This window comes from Labeo rohita, chromosome 2, assembly GCF_022985175.1.
Source record: "Labeo rohita strain BAU-BD-2019 chromosome 2, IGBB_LRoh.1.0, whole genome shotgun sequence".
Taxonomy (NCBI): domain Eukaryota; kingdom Metazoa; phylum Chordata; class Actinopteri; order Cypriniformes; family Cyprinidae; genus Labeo; species Labeo rohita.
The window spans coordinates 16,687,481-16,700,538 of NC_066870.1; the positions used below are offsets into that span (position 1 = coordinate 16,687,481).

The window sequence follows — 13,058 nt, forward strand, 5'->3', positions numbered from 1 at the left end:
CATTAATAAACTAGTTAGTGAGTCAAACAAAAGTGTTTTAAAATTGAAACGGGGAAAAAACTCACGCAAGAACAGCACATGAAGACAATAGCAAGGGACTCCACGATTCCCGCGGTACCCACTATCCATGTGAGCCGCAGGAAAAGAATCACACCCAGAATGTTCTGCATGCAAGGCAGGAACACACCTATAAATGTGCCCATTTGAGGGCCCTTCAAACAGATTGACACATAAAACGAAAAAATGTAAGTTATGTAGGACAAACTGAAAAGGCTCTGAATTTAATGCGTGTTTGAAAGTCTTTTAATCATCTCAGTGTGAGACTCACATTTACGGTGACCCTCTGAATCCCATCCTCGCTCTCAGCCTCCTCATGCTCAATGACCCCCTGGGTTATGTTGGTGTAGTTGGCCAGTTTGTTGAGGAGAGATGACACCATTGGTGTGCTTTCCATCTCATCCTGTAAATAAAGACATGGAGGAACTGAATGATTTAATATGTACACCATTGCACCGTAACTTACAGACACTATATAAATAAGGAAAAGAATTTAATTTGGATCTAAAGTTCTGAAACAATGATAGCTTATCCACAAAAATGAAAGGGTTGGTTTTAAGCAGTTTGTTACCTCATAAAGAGCCATATTCTTGCCATAGATGCTGTCATCATGATCTGTGCTGATTAAGGAGCTGGTTTCTCTAGGAGTCTCGTCACCTAGCAAATGACAGAAAACACAAATTAAAGCAGGAGTACACTATACCACTTTTAAAGTCTGAAAAGACTTTTAATCACTCAACGTTATACACTTGCCAACTTTGTATAAGGTTACAGAGCAGATTTTTAAGTCACTCCAAACTTGTTGCTCGACTATGGCAAAGGTCAAACAAATACAAAAATAAACAAACTGTGTTTGTTTAAGCAAGTCTTTCAGCTACTAAACTGAGTAATCTAAATAAAATAAAATAAAACAGCATAGTCTTATTAAAGCTAAAAAAAATCCTTCAGTCAAGAGCTGTGAGCAATTTTTTATTTGTCTTCTTTTGTTGTTTGATTAATAATAAACACACAGTCGACAGCAGGAATAGCGTGTTATCGTTTTAACAGCCGCATGGATCCAATTTACTAGCTGTGTTTTGACACATTTTTACGTGTATGTGACGGTTTAGGCATGCATCTTAAAGTTGATTTTACTTGTTCGTGTTCCCTTCCGTCTCTGAGCGCATACACAGAAATCCTTCTGAGAAACAGCGGAAGTTGTCTTTCGCCCTGTTAATAATTTACATAAATGTAATTATATCTAATAAATCAAGCACGGCCCATTTAGCAAACGCGAAATTGGCCTTTTATGAAGGAGCGAAAGCACACCGCTAGAAAGGGGGCGCAATAATAGTTTTTTCTCGATTATTGTATTTTCATAATCGTTGCAGACTTGAAATCAAAACTGTATATCGATTAATAGCACAGCTCTGCAACAAACACTACAAACTCGTACAGAAACATACACTTTGTTGAAAGATGCATAACAAATATAAGCAAATCATTCTAAAATCTGCTCAAAATATCAGTTTGATATTTATGCAACTCTAAACCGCAAATTAGGTTGAAAAATCTCAAAATGCATGTGTATTTAGTCTTAGAGCTTCATCTGTTTTTGGTAGCTTTGGCTCAGACATAAGGTTTAAAAGTACAAATAATAATAATAAAAGTGAAAGTGTTAACTCTGTTTGACAAGACATGTTTATTCTTGTCTTTGGAGAACATTACAAAACTCAAATTTTTCATCTAACACATCAACTCTTCATTTGAAGAGTAAAACCAGCTAAAAACCATCTTGGTCAAAAATGAGATAATGATACTGAGTGAATGCTCCTGACACATAGTATACGTCCATCAAATACTTTTACAAAGCAGCCAGAAAGAAATGCTCATTTTAAAGAAATACGTCAGATGGATTTAGGGGCTTCTGCATCTGAACTCTTCATTTGTTATTTTAGTCAAGAAATGTATTTACTAGATGCTATTGAAACAAAAGTGTCATGTTGCCATCTTTAAAATAACACAAAAAGTGTTTAATGCCACTGAAATACAGTATACTGTTTGATATGCCATGATTGTTTGCATTCGCCAAACCAATATATGCAGCAAACAAGCATGAAATAGTTTTGTAACAGACATCTGAGAAGGTAAAATACAAACAGATCATCCAGAAAACACTGAACCTGTGTCCCCCACAAACTACGACTCATAAAATGTTTAAGAGCTCTTCTCATGTTCATGTTTTAATCTGTTTATATCTTTTTAAACCCTCAAATCAGGAGATCTGTGAGCCGTGTACCACACGCCTTTGCCTAAATGTAAGAAACGTGGTAAAAAAAATGAAACTTTATACATATACACTACCGTTCAAAAGTTTGGGGTCAGTACATTTTTATTGTTTCTTTTTCTTTTTTTTTTTTTTAAGAAATTAATACTTTTATTCACCAAGGATGTATTAAGTTAATAATTAAAAGTTTATTAAAAGTTAATAATAAATAATTTACATTGTTATAAAATATTTATATTTTGATAATAGATATTTTGTTAAACACTGTACTTTTTAAACTTGTTATTCATGAAAGAATCCTGAAAAAAAAAAAATCACAGGTTCCAAAAAATATTTGGCAGCACAACTGTTGATATTATCCAACACTGATCATTCTAATAATAAATCCGCATATTAGAATGATTTCTGAAGGATCATGTGACACTTAAGACTGGAGTAACAGCTGATAAAAATTCAGCTTTTCATCACAGGAATAAATTCTATTTTAAAGTATGTTAAAATAAAAAACATTATTTTATATTGTAAAAACATTTTGCAATATTACTGTTTTTTTTTTTTTATTTTTAATCAAATAAATGCAGCCTTGATGAGCATAAGAGACTTCTTTAAAGACTATTACAAGTCTTACTGACCCCAAACTTTTGAACGGTAGTGTATGTTTACAACCGTTTTTTCAGTATGTGAAATTTCAAATGCTCAAGTTGATTTTACAAGTTGAATCGTAAGCTTACTCTTGCCATTGTAATGATCTTCTAATGATCCATATCAATGAGAATCAAACTCACCTATTGTCTCTAAATGCACACCTTCTTCACCCTCCATGCTGAGAGGGAGACAAAGCCTCAGATGTCTCAGCAGCAATAACCTTTTTACTTTGTCTCTTGTTTGATTAAAAGAGGAGACACTTTGCCTCAGTAAACTGCTGTGCAAATCTATCTGTTGAACCAAAAGACTGCAGCTGATTTGTTTTATTCCAGTTCAGTAGTCTTCATTTAGTCTTCTTGACCTGTTGCTGTGAAGTTTGAGCAATTCTAGACAAACTCCTCCTTAGTTTTGTCAAGAAGGACAGTGGTCCGTGTGAAGGGGAATCAGCCTTTCTCTGTGTCCCAGCAGTTGTCCAAGTCTCCTACTTCTTGTAACTGTCTCTTTATCCCTCTTCTTCACTCTGGTTTTTATTCCAGTACATGCTTTTTGTAGGTGATATCAGCCTCTCCCTGCCTCCACTTGTCCTCTCTGAGGTTTAAAAACAACATCCATCCAAAAACAGGCTCTGTCCTGTATTTCTTTAACTCTCGGTGCTGGATCGTTGACTGGCGGGACTGAGCATGTGTCTTGAAAGACTTCTTATCAACTCGAGGAGGGGAGGTTACAATAAAAGGCTTATTCAAAACCAGTTAGTCAGCTGAAAGAGTATATGTGCAAAAAGAACGACTGAAATCCAGCTCATCATCATGCTATAGACCTCATTTGTGTATTTGCAGAAGCATTTCCAAGTGAAACGAGAGGAGGGTTTCCAGCGGGAAATTACTGAAGTGGGTACAATATGATTATGATAAATGGTTAAAGATTAAAAGATTAAAGATCAAACGATTTATATTTAGTAGTTTATAAGCTTTAGCTTAAGATTTAAGACTGAACACATTGCCACATTGATGTGCAGGTATACTGCAGCTGTTTGACCAAATGAGAAAGTTTATTTTAAAGTTGTAGTAAACTGGGAAATATCTGTTTCCCAGGCCTGTGCTGCCAGTGGATCTAATTTCACATCTCTTTCCACAGTGAGAACAGAACAATAACAGAGGAGGTTCATAAAAAGCTTTCAAGGCTTCCGAAACATCCTTTTCCTGAGAATTCCTTCCGTGTGGTTTGTAAGTTATGTTTATCGTCCATGCACGGCTAGTTTTGTATAAATGATGAAATCCCAAAGGGACTAATTTGTGATGTTTTGGAAAAGCTCATAGTTTGCATGCATTTACTGTACACTACCAGTCAAAAGTTTTTGAACAGTATGATTTTTAATGTTTTTTAAAGAAGTCTCTTCTGCTCACCAAGCATCTGTTTATTTGATCCGAAATACAGCAAAAAACGGTCAAATTTTGAAATATTTTTACTATTTAAAATAACTGTTGCCTGTTTGAATATATTTTGAATATATTTTCAAATGTAATTTGTTCCTGTGATTTCAAAGCTGAATTCATTACTCCACTCATATGATCCTTTAGAAATCATAATAATATTTTGATTTGCTGCTCAAAAAACATTTATCATTATGTTCAAAAAACAGCTGAGTAGATTTTTTTCAAGTTTCCTTGATGAACAGAAAGCTCAGAAGAACAGCATTTATCTGAAATAGAAATCTTTTGTAACATTATAAATGTCTTTATCATCATTTTGATCAATTTAAAAAGTATTAATTTGTATCATTTCCAATCTTTGGATCTTTCTATTCATCAAAGAATCCTAAAAAAAGAAATTTAAAAAAAGTAAATATTAATAATACATTTTCTTGAACAGCAAATCAGCATATTAAAATGATTTCTGAAGGATCATGTGACACTGAAGACGGGGGTAATGATGCTGAAATGTAGCTTTGATCGCAGGAGTAAATTACATTTTTTAGATATTTTAAATAGTAAAAAATATTTCACAATATTACTGCTATTGCTGTATTTTTTATTACCGGATCATATAAATGCAGGCTTGGAGATCAGAAGAGACTTTAAAAAACATTAAAAAACTTACTGTTCAAAAACTTTTGACTGGTACTGTATAAAAACCTGATTTTAAACGTACTGTTGTTGTTTTTCTTTACACACAAAAACTATTCTCGTAGCTTCATAAAATTACGGTTGAACAACTAATGTCACATTGACTATTTTAATGATGTCCTTATTTTTTTCTGGGCCTTGAATGTGTTAGTTGCGTTGCTGTCTATGCTGGGTCGGAGAGCTCTCAGTTTTCTTTCAGAATATCTTAATTTGTGTTCCAAAGATGAACAAAGGTCTTGCAGGTTTTGGAACGACATGCGGGTGAGTAATTAATGAATTAATTTTTGGGTGAACTGGCTCTTTAAGAAAATATGTTAAACCCTGTAAATACTGGCATATATGGAAATAACAGTCTGAATTTTTTATTATTTTTTTTTAGCATCAGATTTATGATATATGTATGATGTAGATGTAATATGGAGCACCTACTCGAGGAGGGGAAAAACACCAATTTTATTCAAAAACTGAATAAAATTTGTAATTTAGTGCAGATGTTATTTAATGTGGTCAAAAGATACCATAAAATTCTGACAGCTTGTCATGAAAATTAGTCTTCAATCTAGATCACCCAATAGTATATCTTAGTAAGATATATATATTTAAATGCTTAGTTTTATGATCAGCAGTTTTTTGATAATTGAGAGAAGCAAATGTTCCTCAAAAACCTCATATCATATTTGAAAAAAACGTTTAGATAATCAAGTAAACCAAAACAAGTAAATCACAAAAAGTTGTTTTAGTCCAGTAAATCATGAATTTTATTTTTACATTTACTTTATAAAAATCATTACATTTTATAAAGATTTCACATTAAAAAGATGGCCTGAATGAGGACATTTTTACAGTTTTATCTATGAATTATCAACAAGAGGGCAAAAGGCATGCAAAGCAGGTTTTTCAGCAAAGTTCTGACCTTATTAATTTATAGAAACTTCATACCGTATCAAATATGATATAGCAGGTTTTAAAGGATTAATGAGAGTTAAATGATCTACTGATACAGCCTATACAAAATGCCTTTACAGCTACGGAAAGGTTTTTTCACAAGCAGTATTTTATCTTAAAAAGGAAACAGCACAATTAAACTTATTTTTGTCATGGAAAGTTTTAAATAGGCCAGTTAAAAGGAAGAGGACAAATTCCATACTGATGAGCCACAAGCTCTGCTACACACCCCTGTACACACATTAACACAAATTAAAGAAAACGTCTGTATTACGCAATTCTTGTGTGAATGGATAACTATAAATTTCAGGATAATTACGCCTGTTCCAATAGTACGTCAAGTCAAAAAAATTAAGGAACATCAACCAACAAGCTACTGGTGCCAGACACAACTTCCTCATTTCATGTAAATAGTGATACAACAACACAACAACAAGTTATACAACAATGCAACTCAAAATGCCTGATGAATGAACTGACTTCTGTTTAGTTCTTATTTGTATTCCGTCATCGTTTACTCACCCTCATGCTGTTCCAAACCTGTGTGAATTTTTTTTTTTCTGCCAAACACACAAGATATTTTGAAGAATGTTGGTAACCAAAACAGTTAAAGGTAGCCATTGACAGAGTGGAATAGTAACAGAGTAGTCAATGTAACTGGTTACCACCATTCAAAAAAAAAAAAAAAAAACTGTGTTCAGAAGAAAGAAATACAGGTTTGGAACTTGAGGATGAGTAAATAATGACAGAATTTTAATTTTCAGGTGGACTGTCCCTTTAAGGGTGATTTTATAAATGATCTAATTTATGGGTGAACTATCCCTTTAAATTTAAATGGAACCCATAAAAGAGTGCAGAACATCCAGAATAGAAGACATAGTGCAACATGACTTTAAGATCTTGTTTTTTTATACAAAAAAGTTGCGCAACAGATTTAGTAATTTATCTAAAGAGAAGCAGTGAAAGATGTCAGAGTAAGAGAGAAACAGGAAAATGGTGGGGGAAAAGGGGGACCAGGAAGCCGCCACTTGTTTACACTCCTTGAGGAGATGATTTCACAAACACATGGCAGTAAACATGCCACACATTAGCTTTTGAGGATGCGCTGTAACTGTAAACACCGACGCTTTTAAGAAAACCCAAACCTTTCACAGTAAGCCTTTAAAAGTTCTCCTCCTGTTTGCACATGTCTAAGCAGGAATTTTTCCCCTCAGAAAGCTCACCTGAGTAGGGTCCCGCAGCCGTGTGTGGCTCCTCCTTGTCCTCTTCTTTCATTATCTCTCCATCATAGTCTGGATTTGATATAGGGGTGTCCTCCACCGGCACCACTGTAAAGTTAGTAGGCATTTTCCCTCACACCATGTGCTTGGAGTTATATTCCTCAAGTCTTTTTTTCCCTCTGTCTCACCCCAAGTCTCCTGGGCTCGCCAGAGTTCGAAGTTCTCTGACTTCTTCACAACTGTTGTTCAGACGCCGCAGCCCATGTGATCACTTTCAGCCAAATAAGGAGCTGTACACAACTCCTCCCTCTGGGCGACGGGCTGTTCTGTCCTGCCACAGAGCTCTGAAGCTGGTGCTTCCTGTTTTGCCCTTCTTATTGTACCTGTGAAAGCTGGGAGGGAGATGATTGTGTGCCGTGTTAGAGTCACCAGAGACTGCCCAAAGTGATGGGAACAAAAGGCTAAACACAATGTGGCATTCCTCAACCCCAGCCCAATTCCCTGCCCCACCCCCTCCTGACGTTCCTAGCCTCAAAGGAAACGTGTGCTACAATCACTCCATTCAGGAACCATTAGGACTGGAGAGGAATTAAAGCTGAAAATAACTGCATCGCTCCTGTTTTCCTGGAAAGACTATCACCGAAAGTGCTTGAATGTTTGGTGAACACTATCTTTTTGCACAGAACTGTGTTGATCAGCCAAACTCTCTTAAAAATGTTCGTATGCTTTTGTTTGAAATAGGCCTAGATAATGACTTGCTGTTTTCTGCTTAAAGGGTGTGCGCACAGACATACCCTTATGTGACTGATAGACGCACACTGACAATGCACTCATTGGTCATGTGAGAGTGGCTGATAAGGGTCTGAACGGTGGAACTTTGCTGACTTCACAGGAACAACCTGCAAAGCAGCTATTCAGTGGTGGTGAAAATGAAACAGGCTGTTGTGGCTACAAAATAGAGAATAAGAGTGTTTTTCTGTGTGGTCCAAGCAAATAAATAAATTATCACTAACTGGTAAATATGCAGAAAACAGGAGCATTTTGGAAGCATCATGGTGTTTGCAACAGACTATTTACTATGTATGTCTATATATTATTCAATTCAAAAGATTTTTTAACGACAACTTAGGTTGCCCTCTGTGGGTTGAAAGACCACAGTACCCTGCCTGCTTTTTTTTTGTTTTTTTTTTTTTTGTTTTTTGTGGCCCAAGATAGACTGCCTGTCTTTAACAGTCCAGCAGGTGGCAGCCTAAACAGTTTTTGAACAGACTGCATTTGAGCTCTTGTGAAAGCTTCCAACTGAAGCATGGAATAAAAGCTACAGAACCTACTAAAGGTTAAAATAAAGCTGTATTGGAAAAATAATAATATGTGAACCTGGACCACAAAACCAGTTTTAAGTAGCACAGGTATATTTGTAGAAGTAGCCAAAAAAACATATAGATTTTTCTTTTATGCCAAAAATCATTATGATATTAAGTAAAAATCATGTTCTATGAAGATATTTTGTAAATTTCCTACTGTAAATATATCAAAACTTAATTTTTGATTAGTAATATGCATCGCTAGGAACTTCATTTGGACAGCTTTAAAGGCGATTTTCTCAAATTTTTTTTTTTTTGCACCCTCAGATTCCAGATTTTTAAATAGTTGTATCTCAGCCAAATATTGTCCTATCCTAATAAACCATACATCAATATACACTTCTAGACACTGCTAGAATGGCTCCTATTTTTATAAAAAAAAAAAAAAAACTGAACAAACTATAAACTGGAGATGATTTCTTTAACGCATACAAACAACATTGTGAAGTTCAACAGTATGTCACTGTACTTGTTGGAGTATTACAAGCTGTACATTCCACTTAGTCAGAAACCTTGACCTGCACTGTGATAAGATTCTGATAAGAGCTTTGGTTGTGTTACAAGTTTTCTAATATGAAAGTAAAAGATTTACCCCTGGTTTCATAGAAAAGGTTTAAGTCTAGTCCCAGCCTAAAATGCATGTCAGGGCATAACTGATCTTAAAATCACACCAGTGTTCTTATCTAAAGCATGTTTATAAAAATTACTTAAATGTCCTAACTGAACTATGGCCTAATCCTGGCATAACCTAAGCCCTTGTCCAGTTTTTTTTCACCCTTAACCTAGTAAGAAAATACAATAGACATTTCGTCAGTTACCCGGATGCGTGGCCATTTTGGCGATACTCGGATTGTGTCCCTGGAAAGCTGAATAAATAAGCTTTTCACTGATGTATGGTTTGTTAGGATAGGACAGTATTAGGCTGAGATACAACAATTTGAAAATCTGGAATCTGAGGGTGCAAAAAAAAATCTAAATATTGAGAAAAGCACCTTTAAAGTTGTCCAAATTAAGTTCTTAGCAATACATTTTACTAATCAAAAATTAAGTTTTGATATAGTTACGGTTGGAAATTTACAAAATATCTTCATGAAACATTATCTTTACTTAATATCCTAATGATTTTAGGCATAAAAGAAACCCTAATTTTGACCCATACAATGTATTTTTGGCTATTGCTACAAATATACCCGTGCTACTTAAGACTGTTTTTTTTTCTGTTTTTTTTGTGGTCCAGGCATGCCCGGCGCTAGGAGTTGGCAAAAGGAGGCATTGCCCCCTCAGAAAAAAAATTACGCCCCCTCAGTTTTCTTAAAGGGTTCATCAGATACCCATTTTCCACAAGTTGATATGATTCTTTAGGGTGTTAATGAAAAGTCTATAATATACTTTGGTTAAAAATTCTCAATGGTAGTGTAAAACAACTTTGTACAAATTTGTAAATTGTTGTTTTGGAAGTGGAGTTCTCCTTTAATCTATGCATCCTTGTAGGTTTAAAGGAAGGTCATTTGCAAATATCATCTGGAGGCTAAGCATGTTATCCAAATATATAGTATAAGCATTACCATTTTCTTAGCTTTTCTTCTTAGTGTGAGTATTATAGTTTGCACTCGACCTGGTCTAACTTACAATCGCGGTATGACACTCTAAATCGGATTTGAGTTCGCTGAACACCGGCATACTGAGAGGTAACATCAGGATGAGTGAATCATGCGGTCCTCCACACCCTTGACTCCTTCCCCTCCCCAGCCATCCTCTCCAGTCTATACACTACTACTCAATCTTATTTTTAAGCGCTCCCAAACACAGAGAGGGGCTGTTTCAGCGAGTTTCAGAGAGTGGACTGGGATAGAAAGTTGATTTGCATCAATTTGCAAAAAAGGAAGCAGGTGACGTGAGGTAATTGGACAGACTGATGATTTACTGAGCGCGAGGATGCGCTCCCTGACAGATTCAACGCGTAATTACTGTGAGACTTTAAAGAGGCGCGCGCTCGTGATGCTTTTACGTCGATGAGGTGTAAACGTAAAGCTTGTGTGCATATGTGAGACCTGGCGGCGCAGTCAGTGAACAGATAAACACAAACTGAGGCGGAACTTGCAGAACTTTTTGCCCCACTAAAGTAGGACACAATGCCTGTTCGACGGGGACACGTTGCGCCTCAGAACACCTTCCTCGACACCATCATTCGGAAATTCGAGGGTCAAAGTAAGTCAATGACTTTTGTTTGTTTGAGCAATGATCAATGAATACGTTGTTAAGATGTTTATGATGATGATGATGATTATTCATAATTTTAATAATGTTATTATCGTTATTCGGGTTTAAGACTATTATTATTATTAGTATTATAATTTTTATTTATTTTTTTTAATTACTTGAATATGTGATAACTAGGAGTCAAATCAAGCCCACGGACTGGCCATTACAAATTAACAGCATTAGTATAGTAGATGGACATTATGTAATTTTTATCTCATCAAAATGTTGAAAATTTGAATTTGTGTGTGTGAGTGTGTGTATACACGTTGCATATTAGCAACAAGAATTAAGCACATTTGTTCTTGTATTAAAGTAAATGTAAAACTTGAGCTTTTATCAGAATCTTAGTGCAGGTCAAGGTGTCTGAATAAGTGGAATGTACACAGTGGCGGACTAAACATAATGATCTTTGTATGCATTAAAGAAATCATTTATGTTTTGTTCAGTTTTTCTCACAGATATGATTACAGCTCCATATGTTTCACCTACTCACATACTAAGTATTAACTTAAGTATGTAAGTTTTGGGTGAACAGTGTCTTAACAACTGTGACTTTAATAATAACTACTTAAATTTATTTAATTTTCTTGCATATTACTGTAAATTGATACTACTTTTTACTGTGGTAAAACAGGCATGCTTTCTTCCAGTATGGCAGGTTGTCATGAATGTCATTTATGAATGTCTTGCCTTCTTTTGCTTTACCTCAACAGATCGTAAATTCATTATCGCCAATGCTCGAGTTGAAAACTGCGCCATCATCTTCTGCAATGATGGCTTTTGCGGCATGTGCGGCTACACACGTTCAGAGGTCATGCAGAAACCGTGTACCTGCAGTTTTCTGTATGGACCACATACAGGGCGACCAGCGGTGGCCCAGATGGCCAAAGCCTTACTGGGCTCTGAAGAAAGGAAAGTGGAAATCTCCCTATACAGGAAAGATGGTAAGTTATGGGGGGGTGTTTCTTATATTTGTGTATTGAGACATTACAGTGACACTTAAAAAAAAACTGGCCTAGAAGGATAGTATGACAACAGGGAATAGTAGTGGCTTTGAGCGCAAAGCAATTTCTTGTGCTTGCTTTCATTTATGTTTGCCACTGACTTGCAACCTTGCACTTGTAGTGGACCCACTAATTTTCATTCCATGACCATTATGTTATTTCATTTCTGCTGTATCCATCTGTGTGACATTTGATGTGTCTCGTGATGATTGATCTTGGAGTTGAGCCACTCTTGCATCCTTTATTGTTGATACTCAACTGAAAGATGAGGATTACAGTACAAGGGCTATTCTAATTATGTCTATTTCTGTCCTCTCCTATTTAAAGATAGCATTTCTGAATGATGTATTGATTTCCAGGACAGCTGGGTATTTGAGAATAGGAACAATAGTCATAGACATAATTGCAAAGGACAATTTCTCACTCTCCAGATCAATTCCCAATGCTATATGCTAATAATCCAAATGGTTGCATAAGGGCATCATAACATTGTGTCCTCTAGTGGTGCTCAGAACAGAGGACAGTGCATACAGTGGGGATTTGAGTCTAGCAAGTCAGCAACTTCACAACATCCATGATCAACCCAAAATGCATAAGACTATTTTAAAGGAAAGAATATGCTAACATGTTAACAGAGTGGACAAACATACACGTAATCCATTATAGGGTTGAGACAGCATGTCCCAGCACAGAGTATTTTTCCACTGATCTGGATGTTAGAAATACTTCTCAGTGTGACCCTGTGTAACCTAACCACCCTAAATTTCTCAGGTGTGCTCAGGCTACATTTAGTCCTTCCGAAATATGAGACCTCTCCGTTTTCTGACTTCCTTACAATGTCATCTAAATTTTATTACAGTATGTCACTGGTAACCTAAAAGTTTAGGATATATATGTGTACAGTTGTGGTTGTGCACTGACTTGGGGTCTGTGAGTATTGTGACATTGAGTCGTACATGTCAAATCCATCATTCTGTGCCTACCAGGATTGTCATTGGATGGCATGTTCAGTATGTGTTTTGGAATAAAACAGCAATATAAATATAAGCTGTTGTTGGTGTACAGAGCTTTATTGTAATAGCTATTTGTCAGTTAGTTTAAATGTATGCTGAAACTTATGGATGTACTGACAGCATCTAAAATGTAAAAGTATTAATGTATGCTTTAGAAAT

General features: G+C 35.7%; 2 protein-coding genes across 8 annotated transcripts in view; one reads left to right on the forward strand and one right to left on the reverse strand.

The window, feature by feature from the left end:
- The window catches only part of slc12a7a (solute carrier family 12 member 7a), a 29,941-nt gene extending 22,250 nt beyond the window's left edge, over nucleotides 1-7,691 (reverse strand). For 2 of the 4 annotated variants that reach the window (XM_051128885.1, XM_051128868.1), the window contains exons 1-4: nucleotides 7,260-7,691; nucleotides 629-714; nucleotides 329-460; nucleotides 66-212 (exon numbers count right to left, since the gene is read on the reverse strand). In XM_051128885.1, the coding sequence (XP_050984842.1) occupies nucleotides 66-212; nucleotides 329-460; nucleotides 629-714; nucleotides 7,260-7,383 (489 nt within the window). In that variant the 5' untranslated portion in view covers nucleotides 7,384-7,691. The remainder of the gene's footprint in view (nucleotides 1-65; nucleotides 213-328; nucleotides 461-628; nucleotides 715-7,259) is intronic. The other 2 variants (XM_051128875.1, XM_051128860.1) reach the window with 1 other exon arrangement.
- A 2,954-nt stretch (nucleotides 7,692-10,645) lies between these two features.
- kcnh2a (potassium voltage-gated channel, subfamily H (eag-related), member 2a) overlaps nucleotides 10,646-13,058 on the forward strand; it is a 46,476-nt gene continuing 44,063 nt past the window's right edge. For all 4 annotated transcript variants that reach the window (XM_051128811.1, XM_051128822.1, XM_051128833.1 and 1 more), the window contains exons 1-2: nucleotides 10,646-10,828; nucleotides 11,596-11,826. In XM_051128811.1, coding sequence (XP_050984768.1) covers nucleotides 10,753-10,828; nucleotides 11,596-11,826 — 307 coding nt within the window. In that variant the 5' untranslated portion in view covers nucleotides 10,646-10,752. The remainder of the gene's footprint in view (nucleotides 10,829-11,595; nucleotides 11,827-13,058) is intronic.